Consider the following 17,941-nt stretch of genomic DNA (forward strand, 5'->3'; position numbering starts at 1 on the left):
GGGAGGCTGAGGCAGGAGGATCACTTGAGCCCATGATTTCGATGCCGCAGTGAGCTGATTGCACCACTGCACTCCAGCCTGAGTGATGGAGTGAGACCCTGTCTCTAAAAATAAATGACAAAAAATGCTTAAAATGGCAAATTTTGTTACATATATTTTACAATTAAAAAAAAAGTGTAGTGTAATTCAGCATCAGCTGGAGGGCATAAAACACAGATTGCTGGGCCTGACTTCCAGAGTTTCTGATTCAGTAGGTTTGGGGTAAGTCCAAGAATCTGCATTTCTTACAAGTTCCCAAGTGAAGGCTGATGCTGCTGGTCGAGGGGTGACCACTTCCTTCATACTTTGAGCAGCAAAGGCTACCTTACAAGGTAAAACCTTATCACAGCATAAAGATCTTCCAGGATCTAACCTAATCTCCTCCCCTCTTTCTCTCTCTTAAACTTCATGCTCCTGCAACTATGCATATAGTACACATCTTTGGTGTTCCTATAGCACTTTTGGTAATTAGCATTTATTTAACACACAGTATTAAAATGATCTGTTATGCCGACATCTGTTACCAGAGACTAAGGTAGGTTAAGACTGTGTATTAAGCAATTATGCATTAACAAGGACTAGCACAGTACCTGCCATGTACTAGGCATTCAATAATTGTAAAATGAACTTAACACCCTTACCCTAACTAGCATTCAGAAGAGCATTTATTTATTATTCACAACCAAGGCTAAGGTTTACTTTCTCTAAAAAACCTTTTCTGACTCTTCCAAGATAAAAAATAACTACTGTTTTCTTCGTAAGTCCCATTATACCTTATGAAGATATAAAAGTACCTGTTAAGACTTTACTGCATTTATTTATTCAAATGTCTATTTTCCTAGACCAGACAAGTTATTCCAAAATAAGTCTGGCTGTATTCTGTATGTGCCTGCATTTCTTATGCTTAACCCAGAGCCTTTCACATGGTAGGCACTTAATAAATGTTTGCTGAATGACTGCATAAATGAATGCCTGGTAGCTGCTTGTGCTATCTTTTTCAACTAATTCAATATTTTAAGTCAGATAAATTTAAAGTTGGAAGAGCAGCAAGTGGCTCACACCCATAATCCCAGCACTTTGGGAGGCTGAAGTGTGTGAATCACTTGAGCCCAGGCGTTAGAGACCAGCATGGGCAATATAGTGAGACCCACTCCCTACAAAAAAGAAAAAAAATTATCTGGGCATGTGCCTACGGTTCCAGCTACTCAGGGGGCTGAGGGAGGAGGACTGCTTGAGCCCATGAGGTTCAAGGCACAGTGAGCTGTGATTGCACCATTGCATTCCAGCCTGGATGACAGAGCAAGATCCTGTCTCAAAAAAATTTTTTTTAATTAAAAAAAAAAGTTGGAAGAAACTGTGAAGATCATTTAGTCAAATTGTTTATAAGTAAACAGAGGCCTTGATTAAGAAATTTGTTTATAAGCTGGGCTGGGCCAGTGGCTCATACCTGTAATCCAGCACTTTGGGAGGTTGAGGTGGGTGGATTACTTGAGTTCAGGAGTTCGAGACCAGCCTAGCCAACATGGTGAAACCCTGCCTCTAGTAAAAACACACACACACACACACACACACACACACAAAATTAGCCTGGCATGGTGGTGCACACAAGAATCTCTTGAACCTGGGAGGCACAGTGAGCTGAGAAAGTGCCACTGCTCCCCAGTCTGGGTGACAGAGCAAGACTCAGTCTCAAAAAAAAGATAAGAAAAGAAATTTGTTTATAAGTAAACTGAGGCCCTGATTAATAAATTTGCCCAAAATTACAGATGTTCAATGGCACAGCTAGGATTATAATCCCAGAATGCAATGTTAATCTTTGATTAGATTTTCTTTAAGTGGAAACTAGTATTTCATCTATATAGTTAACATAGGAACATAGTATGGAAAGAAAAAAAAAAAACTGAAATAGAAGTAAAAGACCAGGATGCATACTCTTTCTCTGCTATTTCTATGTGTGACCTTCAGCATACTTTTAACTTAATTGTTAGTCTCCTCATCCTTAAAATGGAATAAAAACACCTATTTCAAAATGAGGATCAAATCCTTATCTAAAACCTACTACATAAAGTTCCTTCACTCATGTAAGAGATCATTTATATGACTGTCTAGTACATTTTGGCATATAACCTAGGCTGCTAAGATGTTATTTGAATTCAATTCTGAGTTTGAAGAATTTCATCAAATACCCTGACTTTCTAAATTCACAACAAAAAAGCTATACAACTAAAAAAAATCAATTCTTGGGCCAGGCGCGGTGACTCACACCTGTAATCCCAGCACTTTGGGAGGCCAAGACGGGCAGATCACGAGGTCAGGAGATTGAGACCATCCTGGCTAACACGGTGAAACCCCGTCTGTACTAAAAATACAAAAAAATTAGCTGGGCATGGTTGCGGGCACCTGTAGTCCCAGCTACTCAGGAGGCTGAGGCAGGAGAATGGCGTGAACCTGGGAGGTGGAGCTTGCAGTGAGCCAGCTGAGATCGCGCCACTGCACTCCAACCTGGGCGACAGAGTGAGACTCCATCTCAAAAAAAAAAAAAATTAAAATTAATTATTTACATCAACCTATAAAAAATGAGGATAGTTTCATGTTAAACTAATTATCTAGAAGAATTACTTCTTCATAGGTAGGTGTATGACTTTCAGCATTTCTTTGTATTACCTAGATAAAATCTCATTCTACTCATAATCAAGTATTGCCTTTTGTTGTTGTTTTCAGGCTATCTCAAAGACCTCATTATTTGATAACTGCATTTAGATAGCACCATATATAGAGGAAGTCTCTATTCAGAGCTCCTCTTCCTAAATTTCTGAACCTCATGTATTCACTCATGTCTCAAATATGTTACACTTTATAAATATTTTATTAAAAAGTGATACTTCTTATAGCATAATGTCTCAAAAAAAAAGAAGTGAACATGAACTATTTTCTTGGGAAAAATTATAAAGTCTAAAAATTGTATCAAATAAAGGTGAAACTGCATGCCTCCTAAAATATAAGGGCTTTAGACTCAAAGAGTTTAATATAACCCATTATACAAATGTTAGCTATGTTTAGTGCTCTTTTTATCTGGTAAAATGAAAAAACAAATATTTAGACACACTATATTTCAAGCTCCATGCTTGGCCCTCGGGATAGAAACCTAAATAAGATACTCAGCTGTCTTTGAAGAACTTAAGACATGTCAAATGAATAAATGACAATGCAACATAGTAAACCAAGTTCAGAATCAGGGAAGATCTCAAAAGAAGAGATATTTCAGTAGGCTCTTCAGAGTATACAGGACTGATTATGGCTTTTTAAAAAACTGGCTTATTGGTAAAACTAAATAATGTACAGTAAAAATTATAAATGCATATATAAAACCGTATTTGCCAATTATTACTTTAAGGCAATCAGACACTAATTATATTACAACTAAGTTTGGGCACACATGAACAACCCTCAAATACAACAAAGATCCTTCCACGAGAATTGACAAAATAATTTGGTTACCAGCAGTATGCTTCCTTGGGGTAGTCCGAATGGAGTATTCAAAGTCAGGTACTGCTCTGCTACTCAAGTGAAGGTGGTAATTTCTTGCTTCATCCAGTAAATCTCTACATTTTAGATTTTGCTTGACAATCTGTTCTTTTGCCACAACACCCATAAGAAAATCAACCGGCAACAATGGCAGACGAACCTAAGATCATGAATAGTTGCAATATAACAAATTTTATATTTTCTTGAGAAAATATAAAGTCTAAAAATTGTATCAAATAAAGGTGAAAACAAGATGAGTAATTCTCCACTTCTACTGCAGCATGTTCTCTTTTTAAAACTTAAGTTGTTACTTCATGAAATCTAACATGTTCATGAAATTCAATGTGCCAAATTATAAGCAATTTCCAGTATTGGTCTGCTCAAATGAAATCAGACTACACGTTAAATTATATCCACCCACTTTAAATACTGGTTTAAATAGGCTTTATAATTGAATCATCTTCATTCAAATTGCTTACTTCCAAAAACGGTACTGACGTAATCACAAGGCCCTTCTATTGATAAAGGCACAATCAAAACAAAAGTGCTGTGCTTTGTTCTTTTGCCTTTTTAAGCTAAGATTAAACATAGGGAAATGTGATTTCTTACTTAAAAATGTAAAAATTCATATCTGAAACAAGTGTTGTTTTCTTCAAATTAATGATCTTGGAAGGGAATATACTAACTTAGGGACGTATCCCCTCTTTCAACAGAGGCATTCACCATTCCTCTAATAAAGATACACTGATTTTCCAGTGGATTAAAGGGGATAATGAAACCAGGTAATGCTATTTTGAGTTAAAAGCACACACACACGTAAGGGGTTGAGTCCAGTCTCTCTCCCCAACTGCAAGACTTTGTTGCAGCAGTCCCTGTATCTATTGTTATGGCCCCCCTTGAATGAAATCTGCCTTACCATCTTAAAGAAAAACACACATACACAAATAAGATATAGCTGCAAGATAATGAAACTTTCCATTTGCTTTTCGACAAACTTTCAAAATAATTCTAAGAGAGAAGATCTAAATGTGTTCTGAACTTTGATACTCATATGAATGCATAAATATTGTGATATGCACTTGAAAAAATGTCTTATCATTCTTTGAATAGGTTTACTTCATCTGCCTATAAATATCTAAAATGAGAACACTGGTAATTATAAGCACTTTCATTCTTCTTCATTCTTCTTACTATTTGTTTAAGTTTCTGATAATGCTATTAAGAAACTTTATGTTATTAAAAATCACAAGAATTATCACTGAGTGCTTTTATCAAGCACTAAGTTTTAACAAAGCATTTAATTTAGAAAAAATAAGTAAATAAGAACACTCTTCTTTTAAGTAGCAAAATGTCATTTTACTTCTCAGGAATAAATGAAGAAAGGAAAAAAGGGAGGAAGGGAAGGAGGGAAGGGAGAGAAAGGAGAGGAAGAAGACAAAAGAAAAAAAGATCACAAGGGCCTATAATCTTCTTATCCTGGTAACTCCTACAGACAGTAAAAAATAACAACAGTAACAACGAGACACACTTCTGAGGTTTAAAAAAAGTCAAACTACGGTGAGAGAAGAAAATAGAAAGTGATGTCCTATGGTTGTTTACATAATAAACCTACACACATTAGGAATAACTATACTTTTATTAGCAAAATAATTCATTAAAATTTAGAAACTTCATTATAAAACAATAATTATAAAGTATATTAATTTAGAGCTATTTACTCAAACCATTTTCTATTGGCATAAATAAAATATTCATCATTAGTATGCCAAAGGAATATTTTAAATATTCAGGTTAAAAAGCAGAGAATGATATTGCTAATTCAAACGTGACAAATTTAGATTCATCCCAAAACAGCACAGCAAGTTAACAGGAAAATTAGAGAGCTAAAAGCCATTTTTATCATTTATTACATCAATAATTTCTATATTCCTTGAAATAATCTACACTTTTCATAATAAATGAAGCATGTTGATTTGCTTCCATATCATTTCATTTCTGTGTGAAATCTTATTTCAGCCCCTACCTGTGCAAGTGTTTCATCCAACCATTTGGAATGATGCTGAGGATTGGCCAGAAGCCACTTGATGGCAGCATTATAGACCTGCTTTTCATTTTCAATATTTAGATCACTGGAGGACAAAAGCTTATGGAGGTGCTGCGGTGATACACTTACAAAGTCTTCACACTCCACTACTTCAGTAAAATGGTCACAGGCATACTGATCCGCCATGTCCATTAAGTCTATTCGATTGTGACTTTCTGCAAAGGCTCTTACTGCCAGGCAATTGGAGGGATGAAAATGTAACTTCATGTATTCACAACAAGCTCTAGCCACCAGTTCAACCTGCAGAATACAGGCTGCATATAAGAGAGGCTGGACATTGTCAACAGTCAAAGTGAGCCGTGAAGAATAGACAAACTTTACCAAGTCTTCTATCGCATCACCATCAAAATCTCTAATCTCAATCAGCGTTTGTTTGGCTTCAGCCATTTCAGAAAGAAACATGGCTCTAAAGTAGGGAATAACACAAGCCAATACCAGCTTGTGACAAGAGATTAGCTTTGAGCCAACCTGTTCAAAAGAAACCAAGAAAGATTCAGTTTAATATCAAAATCAGCTTCAGGTCAGCATTTAACATGTGTTTGTAGCAGGGACACCATTTCCAGACAAATTTAGAGTATCTTTTTATAAGGCGATCCTTTGATCACTTACTTTCAATGTAGGCCAGTTTCTTAAAGTCAGGCAATTTTCATCTTCCAAATTAACCACATATCATATATATATATACTTTTTTAAATTTTTAAAATTTTTTTTTTTTTTTTTTGAGAGAAAGCCTTGCTCTGTTGCCCAGGCTGGAGAGCAGTGGCGCAATCTCAGCTCACTGCAACCTCTGCCTCCTGGGTTTAAGCGATTCTCCTGCCTCAGCCTACCAAGTAGTTGGGATTACAGGCGTGCGCCACCACACCTGGCTAATTGTTGTGGGTTTTGTTTTTTCAGTAGAGACAGGGTTTCACCACGTTGGCCAGGTTGGTCTTGAACTCCTGGCCTCAACTGATCCACCTGCCTCAGCCTCCCAAAGTGCTGGGATTACCAGTGTGAACCACCACACTCGGCCTCTTTTATATATGTATCTGTAACAAACACACAACAAGCCATGATTTTCTATATTTCAGGAACATTTTGTGAATTAATACCAGCAAACATCAGTTAGTACTCATTACATGCCAACCACTATTGTAAGTGCTTTTTTTTTTTTTTTTTTTTTGAAATAGGGTCTCACCCTGTTGCCCAGGCTCATTGAGCACGTGATCATGGCTCATTGCAGCCTCAACCTGCTGGGCTCGAGCAATCCCCCAACTCAGCCTCCCAAGCAGCTAGGACTACAGGCATGTGCCACCACACCCAGCTAATTTTTGTATTTTTCAGTAGGGACAGGGTTATACCATGCTGCCCAGGCTGGTCTCAAACTCCTGGGCTCAAGTGATTCACCCACTTTGGCCTCCCAAAGTGCTAGGATTACAGGCATGAGACACAGAGCCCGGCCTTCTAAGTGCTTTTCATATACCAACTCAATTGTCCCAACATCCCTATGAGTAAGTACTATTATTGTCCACAATTTATCAGTCAGAAAACTGAAGCACAGGGTAAATATTTAGTAGTATTTACTATGAGCTCAACTGAGGTTTTTTTATTTTCTATTTACATTATCTTGAAATGATATAGCTCACATAAAAGCAGTAAAAAAAAAAAACACTGCAATCTCATCACCTCAATTATTGAAAAATCAGATAGCTTCCAACAGTGTGCTATGACAAATAGCACACTAGTGAACTACTTTGTAACTAAATCTTTATTCACATTCTCTATTATTCCAACAGATAAATTATTGTAAATAGAATGCTTCTTCAAAGGATACAATGTGAATATGTGAATACATAATGTCAAACTCTCCATTTCTGAGCTTCTTACAGTATTTGCACCATATCTTGAGTGTTAACTTAAGAAATACTTTTTGTTATTGTTGTTGTTGTACAAAGCCTATGCTGCCCAGGTTGACCTCAAACTCCTGAGCTCATGCCATCCTCCCGCCTCAGCCTCCAAAAGTGCTAAGATTATAGGCGTGAGCCATCGTACCCAGCCATAGTTGCCAATTTGATGAATTAAAAAGATCTCATCTTTTTTTTTGCTCTTAAGATTGAATCATTTATAAATTTTGAGCTATTTATATTTCTTCTATGAACTACAAATTTTTTATTTACAAGTACGCCTCATATAATCAGAGTATTAGGCATTTGTCATATATATTTCAAAACTTCTCTTTTAGTTTGCTTTCAAATTTTATTCTCTTATATAAAAACCCTATGGATTTTTATATTAGATTTCAGATCCCATTTTAGAGCTGACGTGAATTTGAAAACATGCCAAGCTTTATGTTATAGTCTACATTACAACTTTAGTCTCAGTGGAATCTAAATACTGCCTTGTGAGTTCTGTGAAAAAATTTAATATAGCATAACAGACAGAAATGATTGTCTTGTACTTTCTGAAATAAGTGATACTGCTTAAAATAACTTTTAAATAGCCTAAGCATATCCTTTAAAAAATTATTTCCACATGCCACCACTGGGATTCAGCTTCTATGCAAATATTTGTAAGTCTCACATGACTTAAACCTGCTCCATTAAATAACTTGCCAACACTCTCTTACATAATAGTATTACAAAATAGGGTTCTACAATTTCTAGATAACCATTATTTTAACACTTGCCATCCAAGTTGTACAAATCAATGGCCGGCAAGTCATTTTCATGTTGTTTTTAATAAGATCCTGTCCCGTTACAATTCTATTTGAGTCTTGATTCAAACAAACTGAAATGTGGCTATTTAACACATACACCCCTATGTACCCTTTTAGAATAAATATCTATCTTTATTGTATAAAGATCTTTGAGCCACATGTATAAATAGGAACAGCCAAAAATTTGGCTTTTTAATGCACTGATTCTCCTTTGATGTTATATAGTTCATTACATTCCTGAAAGTTTATTTGTACATTTTCTTTCTCTGGTACAAAAAAGTAACCAATTACCAAAATCATTTCATTAAAAATTTGAAAATGAAAGGAATCAAAGTCTAAAGACCTGATGTTTAAAATTGGATGAAAAACACACAAGCTACATAATATTAGACTTTACCATGTATTTAGAATTATATAAATACTATATGTCCCTCATACTACTTAATTTTCTAATTTACATTCTTTCTTTGTTAGATCAGTGAATGTGTGACTAATTCAAGATACCATTACAAAAGAAAAACCTTAGACAATTAAATTTAACAGAGTTTAACTGAGCAAAGACGGATTCAAGAATTGGGCAGTACTGGAACCAGAATAGGTTCAAAGACACTGGTGCCGGTGCATAGTCGAAAATTATTTACGGACAGAAAAAGGAAGGTGACACACAGAAAATGGAAGTGAGGTACAGAAACAGATGGGTCAGTTACAGCTCAGGGTCGGCCTTACTTGAACACAGGTTGAACAACTGGTTGCCTTTAATTGGCTGAAAATCAGTGATTAGCACAGGAGTAGGTTGCAGTCTGTTTACACATCCAGTTAGGTTACAGTGTACTGTGTACAGAGAAACTTTTAGGCCAAGTTTAAAATACATAAGGCGAAAGCTTTAGGCTAAACTTAACAGTACTCAGGGAAAAATCATGTCACACTTCAGTATTAAAATATGTAGAATATCAACATTCATTAAATGATTCCTTAGACTTTTGTTTAAAAAGCTTGCAATACCAACTATTAATAAAAACTTTGAGTAATTTTCCAGAGATTAGCCAATATGAATGGAAATACAATGAAAATAAGGCTTTTGGATTAGTAAAGCACTTGACTATCAACATATAAAGCATTCCTAACTCCACTAGTTAGGACTTCATCATGGTTCTTGAGTGCCATGTGCTCGAGCCCGCTCCCACTCTGTGGAGTGTACTTTTGTTTCAATAAATCTGTGCTTTTGTTGCTATTGAAAAAAAAAAGAGTTCACCATGGTTAACATTTATTTTGTAAACTATCTCCACTTCACTTAAAAAAGTTTAGTAAAGAAAAGGCCGGGCGCGGCTCACACCTGTAATCCCAGCACTTTGGGAGGCCGAGGAGGACGGATCAGGAGGTCAGGAGATGGAGACCATCCTGGCTAATATGGTGAAACCCCATCTATACTAAAAATACAAAAAAAAAAAAAATTAGCCGGGCATGGTGGCACGCGCCTGTAGTCCCAGCTACTTGGGAGGCTGAGGCAGGAGAATCACTTGAACCTTGGAGGCGGAGGTTGCAGTGAGCTGAGATCGCGCCACTGCACTCCAGCCTGGGCAACAGAGCGAGACTCCATCTCAAAAAAAAAAAAAAAAAGAATTTTAGAAAAAGTAAAATTTTATCTTAGTATTATTAACCATCATATATACAGGAAAATTTTCCACATCAGTTGAAAAATGCCCTTCTACTCCAATATACTTTAACATTCATCATTAGCAACTTATGCAAGCATCTTCTTTAATATCTTTTACTCTACATGTATATTATTCATTACCATTTCAATGTTGTTTTGACATTTACATTATGACTTTTTGATTACTGTAAATACTATTATAGTGGATATACAGTTGCATGACTTTGTGGGTAATAATAATCTTGATACTTCAAAATAAAAAATAATCTACTGGCCAGGGGCAGTGGCTCATGCCTGTAATCCCAGCACTTTGGGAGGCCAAGGTAGGTGGATCACCTGAGGTCAGGAGTTCAAGACCAGCCTGGCCAACATGGTGAAACCCCACCTCTACAAAAATACAAAAATTAGCCGGGCATGATGGTGGGTGCCTATAATCCCAGCTACTCGGGGGGCTGAGGTGGAAGAATCGCTTGAACCTGGGAGGCGGAGGTTGCAGTGAGCCAAGATCGTGCCATTGCATTCCAGCCTGGGCAACAGAGTGAGACTCTGTCTTTTTTTAAAAAAAAAAAAAAAAAAAAAAAAAAAAAAAAAAGCTTACTGTCTAGTCTGTTCAGGCTGCTATAACAAACTATCACTGGGTGGCTGATAAAATAAACATAATTAATTTCTCATAGTTCTTGAGACGAAAGTTCAAGATCAAGGCACTGGCAAATCCATGTCTGGTAAGGACTTGCTCTAAGTTCACTAATGGCAACTCTTCTTTGTGTCTTCAGATGGTGGAAGGCACAGAGCAGCTATCTGTGGCCTCTTTTTCTTTTTTTTTTAATGTCTAAATACAATTTTAATGAGGTACAGATACATGCTCAATTTGTGATCATGAGTTAAATCACAGTTTAGTTATCATTACAAAAATAGTGAAATCAGAATGTAAAGGAAAACCTTTATAAATAAGAACATCCTCAAAGATGGCTTAGGTTTCTATATATCTCAAGATCTGCTTTGTATTTAAAATGAATAGTGAAGAGTATATATATAATATATAAATAAAATAACATTGTGCTTCTTAAAAGCTGTATGTAAATGGAAATATTTTTTAAATTATTAGAGGCCAGGCATGGTGGCTCATGCCTGTAATCCCAGCAGTTTGGGAGGCTGAGGTAGACAGATTGCTTGTGTCCAGGAGTTCAAGACCAGCCTGGGCAACATGGCCAAACTCCCTCTCTACAAAAAATGCAAAAATTAACTGGGTGTGATGGTGTGCACCTGTAGTCTCAGCTACTCAGGGGGTGGTGTGGGGTTTGGGTCCAGGAGGTGGAGGTTGCCATGACCCATGATTGCATCACTGTACTCCAGCCTGGGTGACAGAGCAAGACCTTGTCTCAAAATAATAAAATAAGCCTATAATCCTTTCCCCTTATAAAGTAAAAAATAATTTACTATTCCTTCATTCTTACAGTTTTATTTTTATTTTAAATTTATATTTTTCTTTTATTGTAAATACATATATACATTTCACTTTTTTCAACTTTTACTTTAGAATTAGGGGTGCATGTGTAGGTCTGTTTCATAGATATATTGCATCATGCTGAGGTTTGGTGTATAAATGAATCCATAACCCAGGTAGTGAGCACAATACACAACATGAAATAAACAGTTTATTTCAATTCATACCCCCACTGCCTTCCCTCCCTCCCCCAACTTGTATTCCTCACTATTTTTCCCATTTTCATGACCATGTTTATTCAATATTTAGTTCCCACTTACAAGTGAGAACAAGTGGTATTTGGTTTTCTGCTTCTTTATTAGTTCACTTAGGATAATGGTTTCCAGCTGCATGTATGTTGCTGCAAATAATGTGATTTCATTCTTTTTTATGGCTGTGTAGTATTCCACAGTGTATATATAACACATTTTCCGTATCCAATCCACCACTGATGGGCACCTGGGCTGATTCCATATCTTTGCTATTTGTGAATAGCACTGCAATGAACATGCACGTATATGTGTCTTTTTGAGAGAATGATTTATTTTCCTCTGGGTATATACCCACTAGGAGGATTGCTGGGTTGAATGGTAGTTCAAGTCTCAGTTCTTTGAGAAGTATCCAAACTGCTCTCCACAGTGGCTGAACTAATCTACATTCCCACCAACAGTGTATAAGTGTTCCCTTCTCTCCACAGCCTTGCCAACAACATGTTATTTTTTGACTTTTTAACAAAAGCCATTCTGACTGATGTGAGATGGTATCTCTTTGTAGTTCTGGTTTGCATTCCTCTAATGACTGGTGATGATGAGTTATTTTTTAATATATTTGTTGGCCACCTGTGGGTCTTCTTTTGAGAAGTGTACGTTCATGTCCTTTGCCTACTTTTTACTGTACCTTTTCCGTTTAGATATGTTTAGATAAACAAATACCATTGTGTTACAACTGCCTACAGTTTTCAGTATGGTAATAGGCTACGCAGGCTTATATCCTAGCAACAACAGGCTATACCATACAGCCTATGTATGCAGGTTATACTACACATGTAGGCTGTAGTAAGCAGTTCTAATACAGTCATGTGTCATTGAAGGAGGGGGATATGTTCTGAGAAATGTGTCAGGTGATTTTATCATTGTGCAAATGTCATAGAACGTACTTACACAAATCTAGATGGGATAGCCTATTACATACCTGGGCTATATATGGTACAGCCTGTTGCTCTCAGACTACAAACCTGCATGGCTTGTTACTGTACTGCACACTGTAGGCAACTGAAACAGAATGGTAACTATCTGCATATCTAAACATATAAACATAGGAAAGGTACAGTAAAAATACGGTATAAGGTATTTTTTGAAAAGTACACCTGTATAAAGGTATTTCCTATGAATGGAGCTGCAGGGCCTGAAGTTGCTCGGGGTGAATTACTGAGTGGTGAGTGAATGGGAAAGCCTAGGACTTTATTGTACACAACTATAGACTTTATAAACACTGTACACTTATGCTACACTAAATTTTAAAAATATTTTTCTTTCTTTCATAATTAACCTTAGCTTACTGTGACTTTTTCCATAAACTTCAATTTTTTAAAACTTTTTGACTCTTGTAATAACACTTAGCCTAAAACACACACATTGCACAGATCTACAAAAATGTTTTCATATGCTTATTCCAAAACTTTTTTCTATTTAAAATTTTTTTCTTTTACTTTTTAAACTTTTTTCTTAAAAACTAAGACACAAACTCAGACATTAGCCTGCAACTATATCAAGTCAGGATCATCCATATCACTGTCTTCTGCCTCCAGATCCTGTCCTACTGGAAAGGAGAGGACACATGGAGCTGTCATCTCCTATAGTAACAATGCCTTCCTCTTGAATACCTTCCAAAGGACCTGCCTAAGGCTGTTTTTACAGTTAATGTTTTTTCTTTTCTTGTTTTTGTTAAGAATCAACTTTCTGCAATTTTTTTCTTTTTTTAAGTAATGTTTCTTCTTTAGAAGTAGCAGGAGTACACTCTAAAAAAAACAATAAGAAGTACAGTAAATACATAAGCCTGTAACATAATCATTTATTAGCATGAACAGGTTATTAGGCACTATACATAACCATGTGTTATACCTTTTATACAACTGGCAATGAGGTAAGTTTGTTTACACCAGCATCACCACAAGCATGTGAGTAATGCACTGTGCTAGGACATTATGATAGCTACAACATTACTAAGTGATAGGAATTTTTCAGCTCCATTATAATCTTATGGGACCACCATTGTATATGGGGTCCATCGTTGACCAAAATGTCCTTACGTGGCACATGATTATATCCCCTTTCTGAGAAACATGAAAAAGATTAAAATACTGATTTACTAGCAGAATGGATGAAGTAAAGGTGATCTTCCTTAAACACAGAATCTTAAAATTTCTTAATATAGAATGCTTAAGTGTTAACTATAGGATCACTTTCGCCATTATTATTTTTCTCTTCTATTAAATTAGGTCTGTGCTATCTTCTAAACGTCCTCCAAAATCATGTGTTGAAACTTAATCCCCACTGTGCTAATATTAAGAGGGGGAACCTTTGGGAAATGATGAAATCATAAGGGCTCTGTGCTCACGAATGGATTAGTGCCTTAAAAGAGGACTGGAGGGAACTAGCTTAGGTCCATTTTGTCCTTCTGCCTTCCATGTGAGGACATAGTGTTCATCCCCTCTGGAGGATGCTGCAACAAGGCACTATCTTGGAAACAGAGAGGGCAGCCCTCACCAGACACCAAACTTGCTGGCACCTTGATTTTAGACTTTCCAACCTTCAGAACTATGAGAAATAATTATCTATCATTAGCACAGTGGCTCACAGTTATAATCCCAGCTTTTTGGGAGGCCCAAGGCAGTAGGATCATTTGAGCCCAAGTTTGAGACCAGCCTGGGCAACATAGCAAGACCCCATCTCTACAAAAAAATTTTTTTGAATTAGTCAGGCATGGTGGTGCATGCATCTAGTCCCAGCTGCTCAGGCGGCTGTGGCAGGAGGACTGCTTAAGCCCAAGAGTTCACCAAAAAATTTTATTATTTCACTGAGAGATAAGAAGAAAGTACTTTAAATGTGTAATAAGAAACAATCAACACTGGCTTTTCCATACTGCTTTATCACTTTTCCAATTTTATTAAAACTGGTTGCTTTTAGGAGAACAACATGATCCTATAGATGATGAACAAAGTTCACTGAGGACTTTTTCATCCAAGGCTAAGTAGACTATATTTCACTATCAGGTATAGATAAACAATCCCACTTAACAGATGATAACAATGAAGTAGAGATTAAATTACTGGAATAGAGATATACAGTAAAACACTAGTATAGCTGAGTAAACAATCCAAAATTCCCGACTTTTAACTTACTTCTGTATTCAGAGTAAGCAAATACATCAAGATATTTAAATGCACAAGTGAAAAGCTTATCTGGTCAACAGCAATTTATTAATTTTACTAATAATATTTGTTGTTCTAGGGTTTCAGAACTCTCAGAAGTTAAATTAACTAAGAGACAGTGAATATCAACATTAAATTAGTACAATAATTTTATCTTATGCTAACTTCTCTTCATTTACCCTCTATGTCCTTTCTCCTACACTAAAAAAAAGATTGAGACTAAAAGCATTCTGACTGTATCAAATATGTATAGCAACAAAATTTGCCTTGTATGGTTACAGAAACCCCCATTTCTCATATTACACTGAAGAGGCCTGAGAAAAGTACAAAAAAGGCAATCTCACCTTGAGTGTGACATCACAGAGTTCTCCATTTTCATAAAATCGAAGAAGAGAACCATGAAAATCTTTCCAAGCTTCATTTGCTTCAAAAATAAAGGAATCTTCTCCATCACCATCACTAATTGAGGATCTGTTCTTTATTTGCTGGTGCTGTTGTTGCCTTTTCCCCTTTGTAATGTGATTCCTAGCTTGTTTACTATTCATAGAATCTGAAGCCATTTGCAATATTCCTCTTTTAATAGAGCTCTCTTCTCAAACATGCCATTTATTCTTTTTCAAAGGGTAGGGAGAAGGCAGAAGGTAGATGTAGACACTACGATTCAGACGTTTTTCAAAACCCACTCAACTGCCATTGTACAGTTTGCTGCGACTGAAAAATCAACAATAAAACAGGTAGAGACAAACGAAAAGAAAAAAATTATTAACTATAATTTGTTAATACTATACATGCAAAATAACTATATCAATCATATTTATAAAAGAACAAAAACTTTGTTTTTATGCTAAATAACACATAATTCACCTCTGCTAATTATTTTATATCAATAAAGGAACTCCTTTAAAATCCAACAAGAACAACTGACTTGAGCACATGACTTTTGAGATGTGTAATATGCTATCTTCAAAGAGAAAGGCTATGAACTAAAATTTTTCTATTTTTTAATTTTTATTTTAGAGACGGGGTTTCTCCATGTTGCCCATGCTGGTCTCAAACTCCTGGGCTCATGCAATCTACCTACCTAGGCCTCTCAAAGTGCTGGGATTACATGCTTGAACCATTACACGTGGCCATGAACTAAAATGTTAAGTTTCGAGGCTTAACTGGGAGTTTTTTTTTTTTAGCAGAACAACATGATCCTAAAGATGATAGGTAAAGTTCACTAAAGACTTTTTCATCCAAGGCTAAGCAGACTGTATTTTACTATCAAGTGTAGATAAACAATCCCACTTAACACATGATAACAATTAAGTAGAGATGAAATTACTGGAACAGAGATATACAGTAAAACAGTAGTATAGCTGCCTTCCAGCTATACAATTTAGTAATGCAATGCCAAAACAGAAGGATATTTTGATTGAATTAGGTTCATCCTAGATTCTGAAGTCAGATTACGGTTCTACCACATATCAACTGCATGAGCTTGAGCAAATGACAACCTGCTTAGATCTCGATCTCTTCTGTAAAATAGAGATACCACTTAAGGAAATATTTTGAGGATTAGAAATATTGTACTGCCAAACATACGAAATGCTGCACTCTTACAAAGATCTCATTTTATTTGCATTTTCACATAGAACTTATTAGTATTTACATATAAAATCAAACTTTCCTCATCATCAAAGCATATTTGATGAATATCCACACCATCAATAATTCTATGCTACAATTCTACTTTGGTGACAGGAACAGAGGATTTTAAGTTACTAATAAAACACCTATTCCATCACTTACTGGCTGTGTAATTTTTTTTGAGGCTGTGTAATTTGTAAAACTGAGGCTTTACTAATCCTCAGTTTCTTCATCTATAAACAGGGATACCTATCTACCTCATGGCACTATCCTGAGAAATACATCAAATACAATAATGAATTTACAAGTGCTTGTTTAAAATATTGGTATTATTAGAGTGGAAAGCTCTGCTTATTATGTAGTTTCAGAAAACTCTAAATATTCTAACCAGAACTTTAGCTACATTAGGTTCTTTATTGTTAATCTCATCATTTCCAGCTTTTGACAGAAATCAATGGTCAATGTAAGGTTATAGATTATAGTTATTCATGCCTTCTTATGGTTTCTGTGGCAGACATACATGACAGTGATCCTTAATGAGTCATGTCTTCATATAATCCCCCTGCATGCAGGAAGAACCTGTGACTTGCTTCTAATTGACGGAATGTGGGAAAGTGATGAGATGTCACTCTCTTGATTATGTTACATTACAGAATACTGTGTGAGCAGACTGGAGTAAGAAGCTCTCCTGCAGGCCTTGAAAAGCAAACCACCATGGAGACAGTCATGTAGCAGGGAACTATAGGCAATCCCTAGGACCTGAGAGAGGCTTTCACCTGACAGTCAGTAAAAAGCCGGGCCCTCAGTCATACAGCTCCAAGGAAATGAATTCTGCCAATGACCTGAATAAGTGTGGAAGCAGATTTCTTCATAATTGAGCCTCTACATAATACAGCCTGGCCAATAGCTTTATTGCAGCCTTATGAGATCCTAAGCAAAGGACCCAACTACACTGTGCCCAAACTCCTGATGCACGGAAACTGTGAGATAATAAATGCATGTTATTTTAAGCCACTGAATTGTGGTAATTTGTTACACACAATAAAAAACGAATACAGACACCTCTGTCAGGTCTAAAATTTTATCTGAGGAAAGCATCTATAGATATTCTAACAGGCACCAGCCACTGTAATAAATCTCTTTTAAACTCACATTCCTGCTGCAAAATCAACAAAGAACAGATGGGACAAATAGAAAACAAATAGTATAATCAGGGCTTAAAAACTTTTTCTGTAAAGGGCCATGGAGTAGATGTTTTTGGCTTTGTGGGCCATATGGGTCTCTATCACAACTACTGAACTCTGTCATTGTAACACAAAAGCAGTCACAGACAATAGTAAATGAATAAATAAATAAATAAATAAAGCCATGTTCCAATA

General features: G+C 36.1%; 1 protein-coding gene across 2 annotated transcripts in view; it reads right to left on the reverse strand.

Annotated features, from left to right (window-relative positions):
* Nucleotides 1-17,941, reverse strand: part of KLHL8 (kelch like family member 8) — a 60,146-nt gene that overhangs the window by 19,415 nt on the left and 22,790 nt on the right. For both annotated transcript variants that reach the window (XM_054485474.2, XM_063663873.1), the window contains exons 2-4: nt 15,275-15,641; nt 5,588-6,136; nt 3,538-3,724 (exon numbers count right to left, since the gene is read on the reverse strand). In XM_054485474.2, the coding sequence (XP_054341449.1) occupies nt 3,538-3,724; nt 5,588-6,136; nt 15,275-15,490 (952 nt within the window). In that variant the 5' untranslated portion in view covers nt 15,491-15,641. The remainder of the gene's footprint in view (nt 1-3,537; nt 3,725-5,587; nt 6,137-15,274; nt 15,642-17,941) is intronic.

The sequence above is a fragment of the Pongo pygmaeus genome, chromosome 3, assembly GCF_028885625.2.
Source record: "Pongo pygmaeus isolate AG05252 chromosome 3, NHGRI_mPonPyg2-v2.0_pri, whole genome shotgun sequence".
Lineage (NCBI taxonomy): Eukaryota > Metazoa > Chordata > Mammalia > Primates > Hominidae > Pongo > Pongo pygmaeus.